This window comes from Diorhabda sublineata, chromosome 1 (genome assembly GCF_026230105.1).
Source record: "Diorhabda sublineata isolate icDioSubl1.1 chromosome 1, icDioSubl1.1, whole genome shotgun sequence".
Lineage (NCBI taxonomy): Eukaryota > Metazoa > Arthropoda > Insecta > Coleoptera > Chrysomelidae > Diorhabda > Diorhabda sublineata.
In genome coordinates, this window is record NC_079474.1 from 41,810,179 (window position 1) to 41,838,056 (window position 27,878).

Here is a 27,878-nt window from a genome sequence, read left to right on the forward strand (position 1 = left end):
TGAGCAAACAATCGGATTTGTGAATTTGTTAAAGCAATGCATTTTTAAAATTTTCCATAGTTTGCATAATTTATATTTTGAATTAATAAGAATCGTAACTAAAATAAGAGCAGACACACAACACATGAGAAGGGCAATTAAATAAATTGGGCAACTTATAATTTGTACTAAATACAACAAGCATTAAGTTAACAAAAGGTGAATTAGAATTTACTACAACTAGTTAGTGAAAACTAAGCCATATCTTGGTACTCTTTAGTAAACACTGGGTAGAAAGTAGCCTCATCCTAAGTTAATTCTAATTCTAATTGTAATTAATAAAATAGAGGAAAAATACCTCTGTATCTATACAGCATATGTTTCAAATTTGTAGACGCCACGTTGCTTAGTATTTCTTTAGCAGCACTATTTCAATAGTGAACGTTTTCAGTGAATTTGTAAACATAGAAAAAATGTGAAACAATACTTTTATTTGGAAGGCCAACCAATATTGAAGCTGAACTAGATTCTATTCTGGGTGAGAACGAGGTCGTACGACTTGAGAAGTCCAGCGTCGCAGTCGTCGACCAAATGAGGTGACCACTCTAGAAATCCACAAATCGGTACTGGATGATCGTCGACTGAATGTGCGCGATTTAGCAGACATAGAATGCATTTAAAAAAGTGCGATACATCACTATTAATTGAAAATTAGGGCATGAGAAAACTGTGAGTAAGATAGGCGCCACGTTTGCTTACAATGAAACAAAAACATCATCGAGTGTTTCACAGAAATAAAGACGAATTTTTACGGCGAGTATTATGCAAACATTTGGGCGCAAAAACTGCCGCATTTGGCTACGAAGAAAACGTTGTTCCATCAAGACAATGCATCAGCTCGCATATCTGTTATTGCCATGGCCAAAATTAATGAATTAAAATTGCTACCTCATGCACCATATTCACCAGATTTAGCTCCCTCGGATTATTCTCTGTTCCCATACATAGAAACATTGCTTGGTGGGCGATCGATTTCAAGACTTTTGTATCATTTGTCTAGAGGTGCATCTTTCTAATCTACATCGAATGACATAACCAAAATAAAAAAAGATATATTTTAACTTCCGCGATGTTAGAACTTAAACGACGTAATGAAAATTTGAGAGAGCAGTTGTTGTTTTTCGATTATTTAGCTCTATAAAAATGTCATTTTATGGAAAACAAGTTTCCCGTGGTAGGAGGATAAACGTCAGCAATGGTTGCAAGAAAATGTAGCGTCTCTATACACAATTGTACTTCATATTATTTCGGTTATTGCAGACATCGACATTTTCTGGAAATTTTCAAACTCCTTGGATCAAACATACCCTAACAATATTTCCATTTTATGCCTTAACGAAATAGTTCCATCCCTAGTTCATTATGTTCTGGCAAAACTTAAAGCATTCAAAGTCAATACTTTCATGTTCAAATCGTTATAAGTGTTAATATGCCGGCGACTAATGTGATTTTGTGTTACAAACAGATATAAACATCGCCATCGTCCTTAATGAACTAAAACCTAGTATAACCCAGACACAAAATTGAATAAATTTTAGTATTTACATATTTATAACTATCAGTCATTTTTAATACGCCAAACATAAGTAATTACTAGCAGTTTTGTTATTCAAATTACATGCGATATTTACTTATATTTTCATTTACTTGAATCTTAGTTACTACTAACAAAATGCTTAGTTTCAGAAAATACTAACTTTAAAAATAAGTGAAATGCCTGACTTTGTCAATATCATGATTGTTGTCTGAATAGGAAGAACTAAGGCACGTGGATAGAACGGAATGTCCACATTTTCATTTATTTTGTAGATCAAAGAACGTTCTAATCGTTCCTCACCATTAATTAACGCATTTTCATCTCTAAGTTGCTTATAATATTTGGAACTTATCTTCTAAGTTGCCACATTAGGTTTTAACATTCCGAAGGCACTTTTTTATTTTAAAACAAAACTTCTTACTAAATCGGCTTTACTATAGCAAAATAACAGGCCAGAACGCATTGCAGCATTTAACTGCTTGTCTCAAGACATAGAGGTGTGAGATATACTAGATGAATTAGATGCATCATAAATATTTGTTTGTACAGAGATACGAAGACTTGGATGTAATGGAAAGATTATGAGAGAGTGGGATAGAGAACACGAATAATTTTATCGAATAGAAACCACAAACACGATCAAGGAAACCAGTGAAAACTAGATGGTCACATTATTCAATTAATTGATAACTCAATTTGAAAAAGCAACAATTAGAAGAAAGGAAAGAATCAAAAACAAACTGATTGGAAATTATAACGCAAGCAAAAAGTTGATGTTATACAGATACGAAAAGAAAATAGCACAATAGCACTTTATATAATTTTCCATAACTAGACTACTTTTTTCCATTTCCTTCGATATTTTGACGACTGGGTGCCGGGCCAATATTCGGACGGAGTCAATACCCTCTAACGAGTTTGTTAAGTTAAGTGACGTTGTAAATGACCTTGTAATGGTTCGAAACTTGTAAATCCCTTCATGGCCCCGGCGGGATCTACTCCCCGTCGACACATTTTCGGTACACAAGCAAGGGAGAGAATCCAAAAGTTAATAAAGGACCCGCCACCTGCAGCATTATATCGATAGTCGACGGGTGGGGAGAAACGACCCCAACGGAAAACGATAAACTGTCGAAACTTATGACGATTATGATGAAATCGAGGCTGTTCGTGAGATAATTTAGTTATCTCTGGATATTATCCCAAAACAACAGACACTTTCATTAACAGCGGATCTCCTTAGTTATAAAATAGTTTTGTTACACGAAGAATTATCTGGAAAAATAATTAAAAAATCTATTGATATGAATGTGAAAGTGATTCTGAAAAACTTCAAGGTGTGTTTCTAGGTACTCTTAGAGTGATTTTCAGCACAAATATAAATAGCGAACCGAGTAATTATCAGTCATAACATACGGATATATCCACCATAACGTACCAAAGAAAAAGATTTTACTGATACAATTAAATGCTCCATTAGAAATGTATCGAGTGCAGAATCAACACATTTCTGTTGAATTATCAAATTTATAACAGAAAGCTGCAAACAAGTGTATTGAAAAGTTATACATTTTCAAAGAAATACGTATAATTTCAAAGTATTACAGTATAAAACTACTTATCGATGAAAAATAAATATATTTTAGAAAAAGAATACGATTCCAGTGAATTATATGTTATGTTATAAGTTAAGATCCAAATTGGTTTATTAAAAAATATAAATCATGGCAGAAGAACCATTTAAAATTATATCATATTAATTATGAGAATAAATCAGAAACTTTGACTGGTCCAAAGAGGCCCGTTCTTAGGCAGAAATGTGTACTGGTGTGCTTACTGGACACTGCCTGGTGAATTACTATCCTAGGAACATCTTAGAAACTCCCTACAGCTCTTGGCGTTTCTGCAAGGAATGAAAGAAAACCAACAAGCACCTCTTGTGTTAGTGCGAAGTTGTCCATAAACCATTCCTGCGGTACTTACATTCAATCTTTCTAAAGATCGGATAAGTAAGCCTCCTAGCCCACTTTGAAATGCTACCTGACGTAAATAGTCCAATATCTCAATAAGTTAAAGTGTTAACGAGGTAGATTCATGACATTTATCTGATTTTATCAGACCGTTGAATTGGGCTAAACCGGATATCTGAAGCACTGAATATTTCATACGAATGCGTTCATCATATAGTTCACGTCAATTTGAACATGAGAAAAATTGCTGCAAAATGGATCCCCGAATCTTGGTGCAAGGTGCAAACGTGCAATGGTAGAAGCATCGATCTGTGCTCGATGATGAGACTTGGGTACATTTCTACGATCCAGAAACAAAGCAATAATCTATGGAATGGCGACACTCTGGTTCTCCAACACCTAAGAAGTATCGTGCTTCAGATTTTTGGGAATGCCATGGAGAAATCATGATTGATTTTTTGGATAAGGGTAGAACAATAACTGAAGATTACTATTCGATATTACTGACCACTCTACGGGAGAAAATTGGAGAAAAAAGATGTGGAAAGCTATCCAAAGGTGTTTCGTGATTTAGGGTTTGAATTACTACAACACCCCACTTATTCACCAGATTTAGCTCCGTCGGACTATCATTTCTTTCTTCAACTGAAAAAAAGTTTAAAAGGTCGTAAATTTTCTTACAACGAAGAGATAATAAAAGCTGTGGAGGTCTGATTTTCAGAGCAAGAAGAAACATTTTATTTGAAAGGTCTAGAGACGTTGCAGGTTCGCTGTAATAAATGTATCCAATTAAGAGGATAATATGTTGAGTAATAAAATATTTTGACATTGAAATTTTGTTTGGTTCTATAAAAGGCCAAGAATTTTTCAATATATCCTCGTAAATAATAATTGTCCATTGACAAAACCGAACTTTACTGATAAAAATAACAAGTCAGTTGTTGAATGCTAATCAAACAATGCTAACAAATTTAATGAACGAAGCGAAATAATTTAACCACAATGTATTTATTGATGAGTTTGTTTAATCGACAGTGTTTGGTGATAATTCAATTATCTATTTTTGTCATACTCTGACTACAAATTCACATTATCATAAACTATTATTACTATTAATCTCTTAGGTGCGTAGTAAATAAATTAATAGTTAGTCACATCAATCAAATCAATGTACAAAGAAAATTTAGAGCATGTAATAGAAATTAACATTAAATGATACATAAAAAGACCTCCTTTTTAACCAATTCACTAACTGTACCATTTAATATAGAAAACTGAAGATTTTTCAGTTTTTCCCTGCAGCTTATTTCGTTCTTTTTCTTCAATCCGTTTGCTTCATCTACCACTTCCACCCAGGTCACCTAATCTGAGTCACAGGGAGCATGCATTTATAAAACGCCATTGACAACCACAATCCGGGACCGGAAAACATACAATAAGTAATGGTGCTGTGAAATGAGGGTCACGAAGAATATTAGCTTCTTATTTTTCTTACGTGTATTAGGCATAGTCGCCTGTTTCATCTTCGACATCCTTGCCTTCTATCCTGCTTCAAGGTTGTCGCTCCACCTTTTTCTGGGTCGGCAGGTACTCCTTCGGCTCAATGGGCATTTATCGCGCGCTATCTTAACCAGTCTGTTGTTATCCATACGACTTATGTGCTTGTTCCTTTCTTTCTTGACAGAACCCACAATCTTCTGATGCTCTCTCTCATTTCCCTGTCCAGTAGGGTTTTTCCGGCTATCCTGCGTAGCACTTTCATATCTGCTGTTTCCAACATTCTTTTGGCTTTCGCCGTTTCAGGCCGTGTCTCTGCCATTTAGGTCATTATGGGTCTTACCGTGGCATTATATATTCTCGATTTGGCTTCTATTCCGATATGTTTATTTCGCCATATGGTTTCGTTCAAACATGCTGCTATTCTTAAGGCTTTATTTGTTTCCTCTCTTATTTCGTTCCCTAGGTATCCACATCCTGAAACCTCGATTCCTAGGTATTTGAATTTCATCACTTGGTGAATTATCTGGTATTCTACGACTAGCTATTCGTTGACGTCATCTATTTTGCACAATCTTCTGATGCTCTCTCTCTCATTTCCCTGTCCAGTAGGGTTTTTCCGGCTAGCACTTTCATCTCTGCTGTTTTCAATATTCTTTTGGCTTTCGCCGTTTCTGGCCGTGTCTCTGCGATTTAGGTCATTATGGGTCTTACCGTGGCATTATATATTCTCGATTTGGCTTCTATTCCGATATGTTTATTTCGCCATATGGTTTCGTTCAAACATGCTGCTATTCTTAAGGCTTTATTTGATTCCTCTCTTATTTTGTTCTCTGCGTATCCACATCCTGAAACCTCGATTCCTAGGTATTTGAATTTCATTACTTGGTGAATTATCTGGTATTCTACGACTAGCTTACATCTTATCGGAGTTTTGGATGTGGTCATACTTTGTTTTTGGACGCAGATATAATCGTATTGAAAGATTTAGCTGAGCATTTAAACACATGTAAAAGCCTTTGAAGCGTAACATAATAATGTAATAATAATAATATTAACTGTTGCTTAGAAATTCTTTTGTTTCATTATTTTATATTGACAATTTTTTGAATTTCCACTATAAGTTAAAGAAGATTTTATAATATGGTATTGGGATTCACCATTTAATCTTTTTGAGAAATAGCATTTAATATTTTTGGTTTAATATTTAAAATCGCATTTAATCAATATCCCAAACTTTTAAATAACTTTTCATTAAAAATATCACTCTGATATGATTAAACTAACATTATAATAAATATAATGACTATAAATAAATTGTGATTTTAAAGCTATCGGACTTCTAACTAAACCATAATACCAAATAATGAGGTACAAATGATATATTTAAAAAAATGTAGTACTTACTCTATATATAGTCGTTTCATCTCTCCGATGGTCCTCCTTTTCTTTGTCGATTTATTTTTCTGCTTGGAAACGACCGCGTGTATTCTATCTATCTCGTTTCGGAAGTTTTGCCTGTCATATTCGTCCAACATGATGTAATCGACAATGTCGCTAAAATCATCGTGACGATGCTGGACGGGAAGTTTTCTACCGTCTTTTTGCTTGTCATCTGGTAGAAAAGCGTCATTGGAAGCAGTAGCGATATCTTTGATGCGTCCATTAAGGACAGATATATCGTTCGGAAGAGTTTCTTTGGAAAAATTTGCGCCGGTCATGGCCGCACTGAAACAACAAAATTGTAGTGAATAATAATATTCTAGACTGGACAATACTGAATTTTTTATTTTATTTCAAAATTAAATAGTAGAACCGAGTTATATTATTATTATATTGAAAAAAAAATATTTTTTCTAGAAATATTAACAGCAATGTTAATTTAATAACTTTAAAAATGAATAATCACTCATTGATTCTCAGAAAATAGTTTGCTTATTAATATATCTAATTCCTCACAAATCAAAATAAATACATTCTGCTATGACTGAGCACTATTTTATCAAGTCAATATTTAAACATTTAAATTGCGAAAATAAGTTAGTTCTACAGACCCGATATCTCCAAAGTTATTTACCCTCACATTGGAAGATGTATTCAATGAACTATCATGAAACCAAAAAGGAAAAGAATTGACAGATCCTACCTAAACAATCTACGCTTTGCAGACGATAGTGATATTGTTGAACTTACGGACATGTTTGAAGTATTTAACAGGGTAGTCAAGAACGTTGGATAAATTATAAACGTGACCAAAACAAACATAATGAATAATTTCACCCCTGAAATGAGCATAAGAATTTGGTTCAAGGAAAGAACCATTATTAGTAACCTGAAAAGGAAGGTATCTGTCATGTATACTTCCTATAGCAGCATAGGGCTTGGAAACAATGACATTCACAGAAAAACTCGATTAAGAACAACACAGAGGGCAATGGAGAGAGAAGTGTCAGTGTAAAGTTTGAGGTCAAAAAAGTAAACCAGAGTTACGCAATAAATTCAAAGAAAAAGGATTTGGACCGAAATTGTGAAAATCGAAAAATTGGAGTATCGAGCCATCATCAAGTACCTGTGTTTAAAAGGGTTAAGAGGTAAGCAGATTTACAAAGCTATGCTTAATATCCTTGGTGATCGTATGCGACCGTGAACAATTGGAGTGTAAGCTTCAAAAGAGGTAAATTTTCCATTGAAGATGATGACCGATCGGGAAGGCCAATTTCTGTGTCAGTCCCCAAAAATATCGATGCAGTTCATGACATGATTTTATCAGACCGTCAAATTGGGCTAAAAAGGATATTTGAAGCAATGAATATTTCATACGAACGCGTTCATCATGTAGTTCAAATCAAATCAATTTGGACATGAGAAAAATTGCTGCATAATGGATCACCAAATGTTTGATGTTGACCAAAAGCGTGCAAGAATAGAAGCATCGCATTCGATCTGTGCTCGATTTGAAAGCGATGTAGACTTCTTAAACCGAATTGTTACTATCCATGAGATTTTGGTACATTTCTACGATCCAGAAACAAAGCAACAATCGATGGAATGGCGACACTCTGGTTCTCCAAAACCTGAGAAGTTTCCAAAAATCTGCTGGAAAAGTTCTTGCTTCAGTTTTTTGGGATTGCCAAAGACTAATCAGGATTCATTTTTGGATGAGGGTAGAACAATAATTTGAGATTACTATTCGACATTACTGACCACTCTACGGGAAAAAAACTGAAGAGAAAAGACGCGAAAAGCTATCCAAAGGTGTTTTGTTTTTGCAGGACAACGCCCTTCAAAGATTAAACAAATATGTTATACAATAAATTCTAAAAAATGTGTTGATATTGGGCTTCAGAACCGGCAAATCAATAATAGATGCAGTGCGTGAGATGTCACAAACAGTAGAAAAATTCAACGAATGGACCTGCATGTAATGATTGTGAACATTGGAAAAACTTCTGATAGTGTCAACAGAAAACGATTAGAACAGGTGATGAGAAAAAAATGGATGTCCCCAAAGCTTATTGAATTGGTAAGTATGATGATGAACAGCTCCAAAGCCAAAATGTTGATAGAGGACGGGCAAAGAAAGGTGATTCCAGTACAAAAAGTTGTTTCCCAACGACTCAACTTCACAATAGATGGAGTAATAGATGAGATAGATATGGGAGAGACTTTATCCCAAAACATTACGCAGATAGTAGGATATGCTGATAATCTGGCAGTTATAGCAAAGAATGCAAATAGCCTAGAAGAAATTGCAGTTAATGGAGCCAGTGAATTGGGGTTGGAGGTGAATTATCAAACAGCAAAGTGCATAATGGTTACTAAGAGAAGGACAAATAAAGAGATGGAAATTATTCTAGAAGGATCTCAATTCCAAAGAATATAAGATGAAACAATAAAAGCATAAAGTAGTGGAGAGAATTAGAGAGCACATTAAAGGTATGTGAGGTTTCTAAAGAGTTAAGAGTAGACCATGAATACAAAATACGAATACAGAATAGGAATTAAACCCGTCTTTGCATATGGAAACCATGTATCCGTCGAGAAATTCGAGCAGAATTTTCGAATAAAGAAGAGAAAAATTTTAAGGAAAATACTGGGACCTGTCAAGACCGATGACAGTGATAAAGATCCTTTTCTTCTTCAACGTATTGTAGGTCTTAGGCTTGTAATTTCCAACTTGTCATCCTTGAGATGTTGATGTCAATGAATCCATCCATATTTTTGGAGGTCTTCCTAATGGTCGTCGTGTACCTGGTTTACCGTCTATTGCGATCTTTACCGATGACAGTGATAAAAATCCGAGATCCAAAAGGCCTGATACGGAATGTAACATAGTGAAAGGAAGTCATATAACGGCCAAGCGGACGACACAAAGGACACTAGGAACAACGAGTCATGCAGGATATTGCAGCAGTGGATGTGAGGAACTGGAGACAAGTCGTAGAGGATAGAGAGAAGTGGAACAGGATAGTAAGAGAAGCAAGCCAGAATCTGTAACAGGATGGAGAGTAAACCAAGAAAACTAAAAATCAGGGTAGAATTTTTGGAAACTTTTATCATGTTTCAATTGATTTGGTTTTCCTTACTTACCCCACCTATACGTGAAAATTGATATATTAGTCTAAAACGTATACGTTATATTTGTATTTTACGTTTATCTAATGATTTGAAAATGCTTACAGCTTTACACTTCTCTTATAAACAGTTTCTCTTTACCCAGCGTGGTTTCAAGATGTTTTGATGATCAAAGACAGGATATTGTTTAAAAAATTGAATAAATCTGTCCAATAGAGAAATTTTATTGCTTTTCATTATATTCCATTCTAAGTAGAAAATATAGCGAAACTGCCGGTAACTCATAAAGATGCAATCAACTTTAATACCTTTAGTTACTTCATTTAATTAAAGAATTATAACTCACAATATATATATTTAGTAAAATCGTTTACGATGCAATCAAAAACCCTAGAATCTTCAAAATTAGAAAGCCAATATAAAGGATCTAAAATTAATTATTCATTGACAGGACAAAATAGTTAAGTGATGGTTGTATAAAACTAACAAAATGTCTGTTTGATATCTACATATCTATTTCTCAGTCTTGTGTGAAAATGACTTCCAGTTATTTAAAAGTGGTCACTAGTATCTATTCTTTATCCTTTCATTATTAAATCTTCTTCATGTTAATTTGTTTTATCTTTGTCTCGATGATTCTCGTAAATGTTTGCAAGCCAACTGCTCTTTAGTTTTCGCACATTTTATACGTTGTGGTATCGATTGATTATCTTCCATGTCTCTGGATACTTAATCTGTGTTTCATGCTATATTGAATAGTTTTAATATCCATTCCTTTATTGTTTGTCTTGAATAATCCGCTGCTATGTTGTCTCCTCCACACGCTTCCCCTGTTTTGATTTTCCCTATCGCTTCTTCCACTTCCTATTCCGAGATTTCTTGTCTTCTTTTTCCTCTTCTGTGTTTACTGTGTTTTATATTGTTTTTTATCTCTTATTCTTATTATTTCCTTTCTTTTTCGTCCTCCCATTGCTCTGATTTTGGTACTTATCTAAAAATCATTCCTATCGACTTGGGATTGCGGAGGGTAATAAAAAAAAGTGTACTGAACACAAAAAAAAATATCCCTTGTTAAATGAATAGAGAGGGTTAGGGAATAAAAATTTGAAATTTTCGGAATTACGTGTGTTAACAAAATTTTATTTGAAAATATATAAGCAAAAAATACAGCTAAATAGTGAAAATAATATGTGAAAAATATATGAAATTAATTCAGTGAAATTATGAACAATTATAATTGTTAATTGACGTAACTATTTTTTATGGTAAAATGGTGTTAAAAACTGATTAAGGGGTGTGACGGGGGGTGTTAAAAGATGGAAAGATGTTGTATAAATAGTGTTCTTGAGCAGAACCTAACCTAACCTAATCTAACCTAACTTAACCTTATCTAGCCTAACCTAACCTAGCCTAACCTAACTTAAAAACGATCACCGACGGCTACTTCCACCTTCCTTATATTGTAATTACCTCCCTTTAATACCTCCACAACCCCAAGTCGATAGGGGGTGGAAGATAATTTTTAGATAATTACCTTGATTTATTAGAAAAGATCTGTTATTGTTTTTATAGTTATTTGACAATTCTTCTCTGAATTGTTCCCATGTTTTCAATTTTGCTTCTTTAATTTCTTTCTTGGCTTTGTTTCATATTATTTTTCATTAATATATTATTTATTGAAAAATCATTTATTGACCTTAAACCTCGTAGTTCAACTATAATTCTATCTCATTTAAACAAATATTTACTTGCACTCTCCAAAAAAGAAAATTGAACTAATTCAATTTTTTTTGGTCACTACATTCTAAACATACTGTGGTTTTGTTAATCGATAAAAGTAATTCAAATTCATGGAGTAATCTCCGCTATAAATATTTATTAGATTAAATAAATGACCTTTCGGCTGCTTAGTATACTTGCGTTTAGTAATTAACACATCACTAAAAACCATATCAATATTTGCTTATCAAAATTCAGTGGTTTTGTTATTATAGAACTGAATGCAATCAAAACAACTTAATTATTCGTAGATTGCTTTATCTGACACATTTATGTAACTTTTGTCTATAAAATAATAGTTCATCATTTCGAAATATTCACCTCATGAGCCAATTGCTGAAAGAAAACTTACTAGTACCATTATAACTTCGTGTATATCAGTAATTTATTTAACTTTCAGATAAAGTAGAGTAACCATCTCGTTCACGACATGGACGTGAAGACGGTGCTGTTCGCTATAAGTATAAAATTTAGCGAAAAGCGGGATTCGTTTGAAGTTTCTTTTTTTCACAGCGGCGATTTGTTTAGATTGTTTTTTTTTTATATAATTTCTAAGAAGGCCTTTTTATTCGTTTATTTGGAGAGTAGTAAGTTAATTATATTAGTAGTGATAAGTTAATTATTATATAAGTTAGTTAAGTCTAGGTTAAGATTTACTTTCATAGAAGTAAATGAAATTTTTGATTTTAATAAGTACTTGATTCACTGTTTCAGGCTCTTTTATTCTTATTTTACATAAATAAAAAAGTAAAAAGAGGTTTTGAAGTAATTATAATTTTCCTTTAACTGGCGACAAATAGTGAAGTACAATCTTGTGGTTTGATAAGTACAAACTAGATTAAATTAGCTAGGTCGTGATTCTACATCGCTAACAATTTGACATATTGTATAACCTGGACTGTTTACCAGTCAGGTAGCAATAGCTTTACCATCTTTGCCACCTCTGTGGGGTCTATGCGGTTTACCTTTTCTTTGGTTCTCCAGCAACGATAAGAGCAGTTGGGAGATTCTCCGATGTTCTTCAGATGGTAATTTACCGGAATGTCCAGTGAACATACCATTAACTCTTTTTTGTCCAGCTTTGCTTAATGAATGTGCCTTTTAGGACACGTTGGTAATATAAGAAACATATCTTTTATATGTCTTTAGACTTGAGGTCTTACTCTTTGTTTCTGATTGCTTCTTGTTTTGTCACTTTTTTGTGACAATCATTGGATGGCTTTTTAGGAAACCTAAAAGGTATGATCCTATGAAAGGAGTTAAGAGAGAAATGCTTTATTGTCAAAGAATTGTTACAATTTGTAGACAAAAGCTTGTAAAAACTAAAAAATAAACATAAAAATAACTAAATAAAAATTAAAGTGAAATAAAATTTCAATATACAGATGAAAGCCACAATGAAAAACAAAATTATAGGTAATAGTAATAGATAATAATTAGTACATAAGTTCATAGCAAAATTAAACCAGTATGAACCATGCCCGGAATCAAATATTATTATTAGAATAGTCATTTACAGAGTACAAGGCACTTTCCAGTAAATATACGGAAATTATTGCGGAATGCGGGAAAAAATGATATCGATTTGATTTCAATTGGCAAGTGATTGTGCATTTTTTGCATTGTAAAATATTGAGCCGTTAACTAATTCTGAACGTGGAGTAGGTAGGTAGAGGTCATGCTCCGCGTTACTTCTGGAATTGGAGAAGCTTGCTTACGAATTAGGCAAACGGATTCAAAGATGAATAAGGAAGGAAGAGTCAGAATTTTTAATCTTTTGAAGAAGTCCCTACAGTGAGCCCTGTTGTTTAGAGTAAATATCCAACAGCTCTCTTTTGTAGTTTGAAGATTCGCTCAAATTGAGTCGCATCACACGTACCCCAGAAGGGAAGGGCATATCGTAGACTGTTGAGGAGGTGGATAAGTTCAGGTCCTTGGAAACTCAGCGCAAAACAGGAGGACTTAATTTTTTGTCTACAACAAGCCCTAAGAATATCACTAAGCCTTGGGGCACTCCACATTCTATTGGCTTGCAAGATGACATCGTTGTATCGACCCTTAGAAACTGACTTCTGTTCGTAAGGTCCAGAATAATGGATTTGTTTATACTTTTCGCATTTGTGACATCAAATTTTATATCATTTCTTTTATTTTGGTACACCTATTGACAACTTTATGATGTTTTGTTCTATTTTATGTTTACTGTACTTTAGTTAAATGATAAGGTGCTGGATTTGATAAATTTAATACCTACACATTTAAATCAATATTTATTCTTTCAATAGTTTCATTTCAACCTGCAATTAATTTTTCTAAAAGTTTCCATTAATAACAATTGTTGCACATCACATGTTCCTAAGTAACCAGAGTTGAGAAATTGTCTGTTAAATGTGTCAAAACATTTTAAAAAACATTACAAAATAAGAAATTATTAAAGGTTTTGTAATATGGCCAATATTGCATTAACGTTATTGTAAAATTTTTAAGGTAATATAAGAATGTTATTATTTCTTCTGTCTTTTTTATCAAAACGGATGTGGCAAATTGAGTTGTTATTGAGAACAAGTATTGATACTTCTATAACAAATAACTTCTATCTTGTTAACACAAAGTCTATTGAAATATGACCAGGTTTTAATAATAAAAAATCATTGATTATGTGTCATAGACACTTTTTTTCACTAGTTTTTAAATATATAGTACCATGAAAATCAAAAAGAATTTTACCAAAAATCCCTCATTAGTATACTGATAAGTTGTCTTCTACTTTCGAGGAACCATTCCATAGGAGTACCACAATTACCAAAAAACTTTCATGTTCATCACATTCAAAAGCTTTCTAACCATCACAAACAAAATAATTAGATATATAAGACTTTAAATACTGTAATCGTAATAATCAATTTATGATATAATAATAATATGGAATATACTTAAACGTGTCAAATATTAACTGCATTCTATTGGTCAAAAAATAGTAATTAAAAAATTTAAAAAAAAATTAAAGGGCTCTTTTCCTCAAGTCTGTTTTTTCTCATAATAAGACCAAAAATTTTATTCCTCAACATACGAAATTGATATCTGTCTGTAATATAACAATTTGGAAATATATATTAAATAACAAGAAAATTATTTTCCTATTGAAAACGATATACCATACATTAATACAAATTAATACAAAAAAGACAGTTCAATATAAAACAATAAGCTATAGATAATGAGAAATCTGGATATTAAATGAAAGGACTACTGATTTATATGTTAGTAAAAGTTGGATATTTCGCGTTAAATAATGGTGAAAAAAACAAAGAAGATTACAAAAATATACGGAAGGTCGGAAACAAAAAGAAGTCGATGTTCTCGTGAAATATATCCGCCAAAATCCTTCCGGAATTGTTGTGAAATCGTGAGAATATCTCAGAATAGCTCAAATGCGTTCAAAACAAATTGAAAAGTCAGGTTTACAAATTCAATATTATATATTAATAAAAGTTGAACAGCCCAAAATTTTGTATTTTAAGTTTCAGTTTACTGTTTCCACTATTAAATAATTACAAGATTATAAAAACTAAGATCGTTATTGTCTTTAGAATCGGAAAGTAAACTAACACTTACTAAATTGATTTTCTTTAAGAGAACGGATCGACGAAAGAGTGACTTTTCAGTGAGTTTCAATTTTTTCCAAAATATACCAAAAGATATGAAATTTCGCAAAACACGGATTTGTCCCTTTCATTACCTTTCCTATTTTTCCTAATTTGCTTTCCACCTAGTCATTTTTTAAGTTCGAGAATAGAAAGTAAAAAAAGTTCGATAATCTTTTTCACAAAAGTAGCGGAAGATCGGGCGGGTGCATTGTCATGAAACAAATGCGGTTGTTTTTCTTTCCTAATTTATAAACCATTGATCAAAAATTATGATGTAAGAATTACGCTAAAAAAAATCATAAAGTTTACGTTTGAGCGCTGACACGCATCGTTCGTTTTGATATCGAAGCCCCAAAATTGTACCAAATTTTCTTCAACTATTGCAAAGGACAAATCAGTAAGTACCAAATTTCCTGCAGAAATAGGAACATTAAGTGATAATAAAACTGAGTGCGTGATACAAAATAAAGATTTAAAATACCGTGTATTCAAGGAACCCCTATTGAATATTGAAAAATTTCTTTATGCTATACACTACTGCACAATAGCAAAAAACTTTATTTTACACATGTTTTGATTTTAAATGTGCAACAATTTTTTGTTAGTAGGTTCCTTATTAAGTGTGCTTTGCAATAGTTGAAGAAAATTTGGAAAAATTTTGGGGCTTCGATATCAAAACGAACAATACGCGTCAACACTCAAACGTAAACTTTTTGAATTTTTTAGCGTAATAAAAAATACTTACATCACAATTTTCGATCAATAGTTTATTGATTAGGTAAACTTTGTAATAGTTAAATAATGTTTCTCTACTTTTTTTATCTTCTGTTTAAAATCGTGAAATATGTACAAAAACCAAGATTTTTTTGTCCACTTAATCTTCAATTTTTGGTAGTAAAATTATGTAACCTATTATTATGTCTCCTCTATTGACATTTGTTCAAAAGTTCAGTTTATATTATAAAAAAAATTGTGGTAGAAATCCGTGGAAATCATCACGCGGTTTTTTTATTTTTAGGTTATCGTTTGAATATTAGTTTGAATTATAAATGCGTGTGAGCTTTCTTGAGCATTAAACAATCGCGGAACCAACGTTTCCTTTTGCATATTTCATACCTCAGTTGAAATATTTCATTCATAAGCTCTGTCACTTACTTTTATTCGACGATCATAAAGGCGCTGATTTCTGAAGGAGTTACACTGATTGAAGGTCCAGGATGTTCAGCATAATCTGTGTTCATGTGACCACTTTTACAAGCAAAGAACCATTACCAAATATTTATATTACTTCAATTATCTGTCCAATTAATTAATAATGTACACTATACAAATTTCGAAAAATAAATTTAAATGACAAATGACTTCTGAGGTGGCCAGAATACCGCAATATGTTAAACGTTTGCTGGCTAAGGACATAAATTCACACAATTAATTGTTCAATAATTGGAAATGGTTACTGAAAACTGGACTTTGCGATTAATTCTACATTTTTCACGAATCTTATTTTTATCTTCCTGCTATGCGTATTACTTCCAATTCGTCTAATAAAAAAAATCCAATTGTCTCTTGTACTCAAATACCTGTGACACTTTTTGACCGAAATTACCAGTGAATTTACCTTTGTGAAACCGCAGATCAGGAAATTAATTTATATACCATAATTGTATCATTTATTCATTATAACAATCATGCAGATTAATTACTTCATCCCTTATCTTTAATAAAATTTCCGGCGAAACACGTGTTTTGAGACGATGATATTGTACCAAATCCAACCGTTTTGAGATATGAATCATACTGTACAAGTCATTGCTTGTAAAGCTTTTAGCTCTTATTACAAGTATCGCAAATATCCTCGGTATGTGAATATAAATAAGACCAAGTTATATAAATTATTATCAGTAAATATTTTCAGCTCTTGTTAATATCCCAAGTTTTATAATAGTTAAACTTCTTTTGCGATATGCCTACCTTAGCAAGATTCTTGTTATCATTCTAAACGAATAATGTTTCTAATATGTAACCTTGAATGATTAAAGTAAGATATAAGATTGTGTAATTTGCTGAATAGACTTATTATTTGCCGACATACATTTAGAATGATAGAATAAGTGTCAACTGATTTCTTAACCGTCGTATTGTAATCATATACCTAAGAATTAGTTCGATCGACAAAAAATTGTGATTAAATATTCTATTGTAATCGTTGAGTACATGAAATGAAGAATATCAAAATACGGCAGTCGAAGAACAGGCGAGGTTTCGACTCGGAAGATCAAGAGTGGATAACTAGCTACTATAGCCAACGATTGAAAACTGTATAACCTGGAATTTAATGAAAAATATGAATGGAGCTTGGAAGGTAATCTCCATAAAACTTGTTGTATTGAAACAAACAAAAAGACCTATCAAACAATTGATCGTGAAGGAAGCAAGAAAAGTGCTTAGGAGAGACAAACAAGGTATGGTAGTTGAAATTAAAGACAAAGAAGATATTGGAGACTACGGAAGTGGAGAGCGAAGACCCACAGAAAAATTTAGAACGGAGAGAAAGTCAGAGATATCATAGAAGCCGATTATAGCATAGTGAAAGATATCGGAAATGTAGATTGGAGGGCCTGCAGACTGTCGAATCATGTCAACGAAACCAGTGGAAGAAGAAAATGGGGCAGATGTAAGAAATGTTGCATGAACGAATTAAATGAAAGCTTGGAGGTGTAGATAGACAGACAAGACGTAAAATATATATAGTGAATGATAGCTTAAGTGAGATTATTGATCTATTCGATCAAAATAAATAATTGTAATTGGACATCAATTGTGCCATTTTCTTTTTGATATTTTTTGTCTATTATTATTTATAACATTTTGTCCATTTTTGGAATTAATTGATTACTTCTCACAATTTTCCATATTTTTTCTCGTTTTCTTTCAGCAAGAAAATCAACAAAGGTAATTACCGTGATATATTTTACCTGACATGTAGACATGTCAGGTAAAATATAGACACTATACACTAGACACTTGCCACATCTTCGTGTATAAATCTAAAGATTATTTTTTAAATGATATAAATTATTTATTTAATTTTATCTTTGAATGTTCTATAAACTTGTATAATATTGAAACATCCTGCATTTAAGATTATTTCGAAAATGCATGAATGTATTTAACTTTGGATAAAATCATTAGCTTGAATCAGGATTTAGTTAAATATTAATGATTTTCGTAATTGAAATCTAATGCATTAATGTCCGCTTACTGAAACCATATATATTTATAAAAAAAATTTCTATCCTATAATAAATTCTGTTTATTAAAAATGATTTTTGAAGAAGAGAAAGGGGAAAAATTTTCAAACTTATGGTCCGATTAAAAGGCTCAAATTCATTGAAGAAGTATCTGTAACATCTTGGGAAGTGATTCCCAGAAAAATAGCCTCCAGTGGAAGGAGTCTGCGTATTTTGGAAAATTAAACATAAGATGTGAAGTCTTGTACAAAATATCTTATATAGATATAGATGCAGAATGGCTGAAAAACCATAATCTCCTCAAACCAATTTACAAACTAATTCTGATGTTGATTAAAAGCTGGCCATGAGCAAGTGATTTATCAATTTTCATTAATAAATATATTTAACACTTCGAAAATTATTTTGAATAATCGATTCCCTTAGTGTAAACTCAAACTTTTTGCCAAGGTTAGAGTCAATGCTTTAGTGATCCCTACTACTTTCAGATATTAATGCATCACGCAGTAATTTCCAAAATTTTCATTGGGATTACTTGTAATTTCTATAAATAGATTAAATATCGTTAAACATTCTTATCCATTTATGAAAGGTTCTGATATGGAACTGATTGTTATGAGTTACAAACAAAAAATGACTGATAAGGAAATTAGTTAACTTACAAAATTGATTTTAGCAACGGGTTTCATTTATTGAGCAAGTGACCTAACAACTTTTGATCTTTTTTGTTATTCTTGGATAATCATGCAGCGTAAATTAATTTTTACTTGGGGTAAATGTGCTCAAGCAGTGGTATCACTCAAAGAAAGTTAGTGCAAAAATTCCACAAAGTATCTCGATTAATACAAAGATATTAGAAAATGGTAAGGCAGTTACCCACTGTCAGAAGATAATTCTTGGCATGCAGAACCACAGTCTTGGAGATGAGATGAAATTCAAATTTGTGCCGAAATATTCCATCAACGTCTCCTGGATGTTAATATAGTGTGACGTATTCAAATACGAGAACCACTTTTGATCTTGACCGTGACTAAGTTTTATAAGAAGCAACGTTCATTTATTAGAAGTTGATTGGAACCGCGTTCTCACGCAACGGTCATGCAACATAGTAATAGTCTGAGGATAAATTGATATATTATGGATATTCTGTAGAAATAAGTGTTAGGTTTCCGTTTCATCGAGAAAATTTGTTTTCAATGGAACGTCCGCAAACAGCTCGAGCGGTACAAAATTACCTACCTACAGAATATTAAAATCACTACTTGGAGTTGCCAGCACTAGCTCAGATCTGAACTGTTTTGAATATATTTAGGATATTCTTGATGGATGTTTAAAGAACCTCCCACACCAATTTAATAACCTTGAGAACATTGGACATCGGCTTATTGAAATTTCTTTTATATTAAATAAAGTTTTGGGGAATTTGATTATAGTTTGTTTGTTTATAGACTGTAATTTACAAACAAGTTATCTTCTTTCATATACTTCTGGGACTTGATGCAAAAAATTCGTGAGTGAGTAGATGACTTGAAAATAATGCTGGAGACATAAAAAAATTTTTTCATACGGCCTCTCGCTTCTGAGTTGTAGGCGTTTAAAGTTTATAAAATAAGAAAATATTTAGGAATGATTTGATGATTTTATCGATAATTAAATGTAGAAATACGAGTATGCTGTTTCGATCTTATCAAGCTAGTAATATGTTCCGATTCCTACAATTAAAAAGCCGGGTGATTCTAGTTTTCACAACTAGCTTAGAAAATGTTCCAGGTGCATTAATTCCATTTGAGTTGAAAGTTGACTTAGGTTAGGCTAGGGGTGGTGGGGGAACTAAGCCACTTATAAAAAATTAATAAAATAATTGAACTATAAATGAACTCTAAAACGAAGTGAGATAACCAAATATTTCAATTTTGAACTTTTTTGGGTCGATTTACAAAATGACATGAAAAACGTACTCGTGCCAAATATTGGTGTATTCTTTTGGAGAGCGAGCCGTGTATATGATCATTATATGAGGAAAATTTGATGGTAAGCTTCCGAGTTTCAATCGAAATCTTAAAAACCTGAGTATGTACCTTCGACTCATATTAAAGTGAAGAGGGTGAATGATAAAAATACTTAAGGCAAGTCTTTCTCCTATTATTTTATTGAGCTACAAATAAGAATATTGCTGGGCAATAATTATTTTATGGAAGATTTGGCTGCAATATTGTCTCAAAGCTATAGATAGTGATACATTATAATCCTCATCCTAAGCTTAGGCGAGAAGCTAAACAGAATAAAAGGAATTAGGAGAGATTCCATTCCTTCGTATGTTTTACATAAATTTTCAAAAACATGATACTAATAATTTGACATTGTGTTAAATTTCTAATGTTCAAAGCAAAATGATGATTATCAAACCGAAGAATTTGGAAAAATTTCGTTTATAAATCAAAATAAAATATGAATTTTATCATAAAAATCTGTATATGGGGCTAGAATAATATTATGAACAATATTTTTGTTATAAATTATTTCGATATTCCTTGCGGGATTTAAAAAATTGGCAATGTGTGTCAACATTACAAATATAAATTTCAAAAACATTTAATTATCTCTAAAACTCCTGTGCGAATAAGTGAAAATTCAAAATATAATAACAAAAACTGTATATTATTATTTCGTATGTCTTCTACTAATAAACTATTGTGCTTACCTATGTGTTTTTTGTAACAGCCTATTCCTAAACCTATTATAAACACTCTCGGGTCCCTCATCTACAACGTATTTCACCCTACCGTGAGACGCCACTAATTGGTTTCCGGATATCCCGAAGTCCATTTGAATGTCCACCACTAACAACAACGTAAACAACACTACAATTATACACAATCCGATAATGATGCGTTCTTTCCATTTCAACCCCGAACGCAACATTTTTCCGATGGCACTTTTAAAAGTGCGCGACATTATGTTTTTAGTAGGAATACTCGTCCGATTGTCCGAAACAGTTTCAACACTATTACGCGACGAAATGTCCGAGGTATCCGAAGCAAGTTCAGCAGTATCAGTTTTTGTTGACGACACACGGTGTATTGTGAAATTGTCAACTAAATTCGTGTGTGCACAATCCTCGGGAGGTGGCGAATATTTCGTTTTGACCCGACTACTATCGCTTAATGTTAACTCTTCTTTGGTAAATTCTTTGGTTTGATTTTCTCGAGAATATTTCTGCTTCTCTACTACATCTCCGAGTCGTCTTAATATTAATTCATTGGATTGATTCGTGTTTATGTATACGATTTGTTTCGAGTTATCAGCTACATGATAACATTGTGATAAGCTATCTCGAGATACAGAAACTTTATTATTACTGTTCAGTTTTATTTCTTTCGCCTTCACAGCTGTTGTCTTGATTTTATTATTAATTTTTCTGAATACATCATTAAATAATATTTTTTTATTATTTTCTTTCAACTTAGGTGCATGTGAACAGTCCTCTGACTTCGTTTTTCTTAAAGTTTTTTTTATTATCTTTGGACTATAGTGATCGTGAATGTAGTCTGGATCTTGAAGAAGTTCTTCGTTGCTTGAACCTAAGCCGTATCGTTTCGCTAGAATCACAGAGTTTTGAGGTGTGTGTTTTCTTATTAAACGTGAAGTGACGCCATTTGTAGACGTTTCCTGATGGTGTTTTCTTGACAGAAACGTTGAAGCGTTCTGTTGGAATGTATTTTGAGGGGCTGCAGAAATTGCACATTGCAGCCTGCTGTGAAGTGGTCGATCCAGATTCTTCGAGTCTAAATAATAATTTTCTGCAAAAGAAAAAAAAACGTGTTAGATAATTTTTGCTATTATCAATTAATACGCAGCAGAAAATACTTAATTTTGACCTGAAGTATATTCAACCATGATTGAATCTAACATCAAACTACAGAAAATTAGTGAAAAAATAAACAAAAATTACTATAAAAGTTGTAAGCCAATAGAAACAACGTTTGGCCAAAATTTCTCGTTTTATTCTGATTAGAACAATAGATAATGAAAAAAGGTAAGCCAAATCGATAATAATAATAAAACGTACCCAAATAAAGATGAATATATTGAACGTTTATAAGCAAACGATAAATATTGATATTGATAACACATATTATATCTTTCTTTAAATATAATAACCACAAGGCTCATTTCCCTCATATTACCCCTAGTTTGGCGTCATCAAAATACAATGAAATAATATTTTTTAAGATACATCCAACAATATTTCAGAAAAAAATTCAATGTTACCAAATACATTGCGCAACAAACGAATTAGATATTTTTTATTCTTGATTTGTAAAAGAATGGCGGTGGTTACGTGCATTTACAGCAATGTTTTCCCTTTTTTATGTTGTTATCAAGGGCAATTAGTACGTTGGACATATAAAAGGTTATTTCAAGTCGCTATGTGACCCATGGTCAAGATCGTTTTGAGAGTAAAAAGGCAATTGAAACCAGTCAAAGAAATTTTTGAGAATGGAGGCATTACTCCTATTCCGACGAATCAAGATTTCGTCTAAAACGTCTGATGGACGAATATTGGTATAAAGAAAAATAAGACTTCGATATGGTAAATATTTAAATACCTCAACAACTATTTTTGTGCAATTTGCTGACACAATAGATGACAGATTTATTTTTATTGATGAATATATATATATATATATATATATATATATATATATATATATATATATATATATATATACATATCAAAGGCTAACAAGACTGAAGTGGCCACCATATTCACCGGATATAATTTGCATTGAACACGTTTGAGCTTTAATTTCCAGGCAGTTGAACCGACTTCTATAACCTCATCAATCTTTACAACTGGTTGAGTTGGAAGTAATTTGGGAAGCAAAACGAGAAAGGTCCCAGAAGTACCTTGCCTAACAAAGAAAACACAAAAATTTTGATTCATTTTTCAACGTTATCTCCTTTTAGCTCCATACCCTTTTCTCAGCGATGTTCAATAATTTCGATAACCTTTTTATAATAAGAATTGTCGAGCTCCTGAAAAAAACCATTAACTGCCGACATAACATCTTCATTGTTAGAAAATTTTGGATACCCGAACCAAGTCTGAGAACAGAAAATAATCCCAGGGGCTAAATCCGACGAATAGAGTGCATGAGGTTCCAATTCAAACTCTAATTCATTAATTTTGGCCATTGTAATAACGTATGTTTGAGCTGGTGCATTGTCTTGATGAAACAACACTTTCTTCCTAGCCAACTGCGGCCGTTTTCTCTCGATTTCTTGGCTCAAACGTTACAACAATAAGTTACTATAATACCCGTCGTTGATAGTTATTCCTTATTCAAAGCAGTCAATGAAAATTATCCCACGCACATTCCTTAAAACCGACACCATGACCTTGCCTGCAGATGGAACTATCTCTGCCTTCTGTGGAGCAGATTCTCCCTTTTCAATCCTTTGTTTTGATTGTACTTTTGTTTCGGATATGGAGTGATGAATTTATATCTGTGAAACATTGCGAAACACTCGATGGAAACATCTTCACGACCCTCTTCTTGTTCCATTGAGAACAAACGCGGCACCCATCTTGCGCACAGCTTTCTTATTTCGGACGATCGGACTGGACGATCATCCAGTACCGCTTTGTGAATTTCCTTCAATATTTCTGAAGTCGTCACCTCATTTGGTCGTACAACCTCATTTAAACTCCTTAATGATTTGCTGTTGATAAATAGGTGCAGTCTCACCCAGAGTAGAATCTAGTTCAGCTTTTATATTGGTTAGGCTTATGTCTTTCAAATAAAAGTATTGTAATACATAACGAAATTCGCTGAAAATATAGTGGTATCTTTCAAGCAACTACCGCCATCTGTAGGTCAAGCCAAGTACTTCTGGGACCATCTTCGTACCTCAACACTATCAATAATGACACTTCCAAACAGAGCGCCAGCATCAAGAGGAGCCATGGGTGGTACTAGAAAGTATCAAGCCGTTTATATATTTTTTATACTGTAAACGTAGCTATATAAAAATTTTATTATTCTTTCCAATTATGTTCAATTATTCATTATTTTCATTTTCATATTTTATTAACATAAGTATCTATTTTGGTTTACGATTTCTTGATCTTCTTTCAAGCATTGATCATTTAATTCATGGAATCAGTACAATCACTTTACAATGCAAATAGTGCTTTGTACGCGTTTTGCATTTATAAAATATTTAGACTGCACTACCGAATAAATAGGTTGTAACGGAAAAATGATGAAATATTAAATATTGAAATTCCATTACATTGAATTGGAGAAAGTTGGGAGGAATATAAATATTTCTGTGCCGGATAATAGAACGCAAATACGTATGAAAGTGGAAATTAACACAATGGAAATGTACCACATAGGTCGAAACCACCATTTTTGTATGGTTGGAATCCATAATTTATTTCATACTTAAAAATCAAATAAAGTATAATTGTAAAAAACATATTCAGTGAGACAAAATATTTTTATTTATATCTTATTACAATTTTTACTTGTTTATACATTGAGTGATTGAAATATATTAAAACTTATAATTGAGTTTTCTAATAGAACATGTCGACTGTTCAAATTTTTGGGGATTGAGATAGTTTTCTCAGAAAAGAACCTTACAGATAAACTGCAGTATAAAAATTCACAATGGCTGAATAGTCTTCACGGAATTAGAAGTGTTTTATTTTCTTAAGGTTTTTGACTATGAAAGTATCTGCACGTCCCGTCAACAGTATTCTTGATGCTTTCCATTTCCTAGGTAGAATTCCAAGGAGTAGGCAGATTGAGGCCTTGGAAGCAACCAAAAAAGGGGTGATTCGTTGCGTGGAGTAGGCAAATTGAGACCACGGAATCGGATCACTTTTCACCAGTGAACGAATAACCACCATTTTCTTGATAACGGCTACAAAGTGGAAGCCGAAACGTCGAGAATTTTCGAAATTCCAACGTGATTCAAACCGTGAAGTCTTGAACTAACTTAATTACTTACCCTATATCACAATAGAAATTTAAAATATTTAACTGAGAACTAGAACAAAATTCGACATCGATCTTTACCTTACCCTCCTAGACATCGTTTTTCGAATGTAAGGTGCTGGTAAGATAGCTGAGTCGTTAACATGTATCCTGTGTCTGTATGAACACCAAATACCTCTATTTAGAACATAAAATCGAAAACTTGAATCGCAGAAAGTGTAAAATTACAAAGACATATCAGTTAGGTAATTTAGCGAAGAAAAAGAAAATTTGTGGTGTACTAGAATGTATCCTACCCTTTAGGATAAATGTAAGGTAAATATAGAAATTCGTTTTGGGTAGAAATGTTCTTTTAAAAGTGAACGAGGCTTTACATAGCATAGTTTTGTAATAACAAGAGTGTAAGTTTCATTAACAGTGAACATACTCATGTTGCTTTGGAAAATTATGTATGCTTACTAAAACGAGACAAAAACGAATTATCACCAAAAAATTACGTCAATGATAACGCAAACAAGTAAGACAAAAAAAAATTCCCAAGTCATTCAAACTCATCCTTCTTCTTCTCTATTTTGGACATCATTAGAAGTTATATAAATAATGATTTCCTCTGAGGACATAACCGAAATATAACAAACTTTACAGTGCAATATTATACATACACCAATAAATAATACATTCATGAGAACATTTTTGAAGTATTTTTAGAAATCTACTAACCACGTATTGGCTCGTATACGTTCTTCAGTTTTCAGTATTTTCAATCACTTGGTATATTTAGGGATCACAAGCTTTACAGATGAAGTATGAAAGCGTATCTACAATTCCGAAAACTTTCAAGTTTGAATAAGATATATCGAAACTTCGTTTTATAAATCTTATATTCTCAATACGCAAAAGTTATGTAAGAGACGAAGCAGATAAGATTTTAGATATCAAAAGTCGATATTTAAAATTGGAAACTGAATAATTACTAAATAAGCCACTAGTAGTTGTTTAAACAGCCTTTCTATGGAGGCATAAATGGAAGTTGCTGACTCCAAGTGCTCCATACAATTGGTCATCGTCACCGCGTTCAAATTAACTGTAGAATCTTAATGTAATGTAACAGTAGATCTGAATTATTATCCTTCAAGATCTACCCTTGACTAGCCAGTAACTTATCTCCATATTCAATTCACGTACAGAAATATTTCTGGAAGGCTCCTTTGAAAATAATTTCAATCTGCTGCCATATTAAAAATGGAGTTGAAATAGAAGAAACAAAGCACGGAATCTGGTCAGTCAAAACCAACTTATGGCACGGATGGTTGTCGTGCTAAAGTGGAAAGCCATAGGCCGATTGATCAGGCCGCTGAATTCACATATTACATATTTGAATCAACAACTTTCTGCTCATTTTCATCTTTTTGTAAGGTCGAAGAAGTCCCGACGGTTCTTTCTCCTTAACTTACTCAGTTCCACTTTAATATCGCTCATGCCACTTGTAAAGTCATTTGAGTTTATCATCATAGATAAATTTCAATATTTCGAGAGCTTCAATAGAATTTTCATCCAACTACTGATATTCTACTTATTCATTTAATTCGAATGCCTTTCTAGTGTAGTGCTTGCTGGAGTTATTACGAGGAGTCCATTTCCGACAACTGTTTCCATTCTTCTTGTGTCTTTTTTTTAATTTGTATTATTTCAACTCGATTTTTCTCTGTCATCTCAATTTCTTCTGACCAGTTCTTCCTTTTTTTTTGTAAGTTTGGGATTCATATATCTTCATTATAATTTTATCTTATAATGTTATTCCTGATTTTGTCGTATATTTTGATTCTGTGTGACTCTTTTCATTTGTATTGGTATTTCCATTTTGGCAAGAAACTGTGTCTTAATCACTTTCCCTAATTCACCAGCTGTTCCAGTTTTTATGTTTATCTTTTGTTCCAATCTTCCATTTTATATCAGTGTCATAACGAGGTATTTAAAGCTTTAGGCCTGCTCTATTTTTGATTATTATCTTACTTTCGGCTTAATATCATAGTCTTAGTTTTGGGTTCGTTTATTTTCATAATTATTATCTGTAGACCGTCATTGTATATTTTTAAGTTTTATTTCAAGGTTTTCTCATCTTCTGCTATTATTACTATGTCATCTACGTATAGTATCTCCGTTATTTTAATGCCATTTTCCAGTGTCCGTCTTTATACTGTTTTATTTATTTATTTTTTTTATTACCCACTAATTAATTATAATAAAACTGATTATTAATTCGTTGTTCAAGATCGACGATTTTCATGAAGCAATTATAGAAGCTGAATAACAACCTTAAACAGGATCAAAGCAGCAAGCGTAAATAACGACTGCTATGAAAATACATTTACACACCTTGTAGTTGTCACTTAAATGACAATAATACAAAAGTATTGAATTATTCATAGGTTGGACTTCCTCTCGATTATATAAAGTACCACTTATATTTCCAAACTGTAAAACTATATTTCTAAAATGAATTGAAAGTGCAATGAAAATCGATCCAATCTATATTGGCAAACTACATTATCCTACCGACGTATACACAC

General features: G+C 32.5%; 1 protein-coding gene across 2 annotated transcripts in view; it reads right to left on the reverse strand.

Moving 5' to 3' along the window:
* Positions 1-27,878, reverse strand: part of LOC130444484 (extracellular serine/threonine protein CG31145) — a 204,018-nt gene that overhangs the window by 114,227 nt on the left and 61,913 nt on the right. For both annotated transcript variants that reach the window (XM_056779631.1, XM_056779620.1), the window contains exons 2-3: positions 20,997-22,095; positions 6,451-6,771 (exon numbers count right to left, since the gene is read on the reverse strand). In XM_056779631.1, the coding sequence (XP_056635609.1) occupies positions 6,451-6,771; positions 20,997-21,250 (575 nt within the window). In that variant the 5' untranslated portion in view covers positions 21,251-22,095. The remainder of the gene's footprint in view (positions 1-6,450; positions 6,772-20,996; positions 22,096-27,878) is intronic.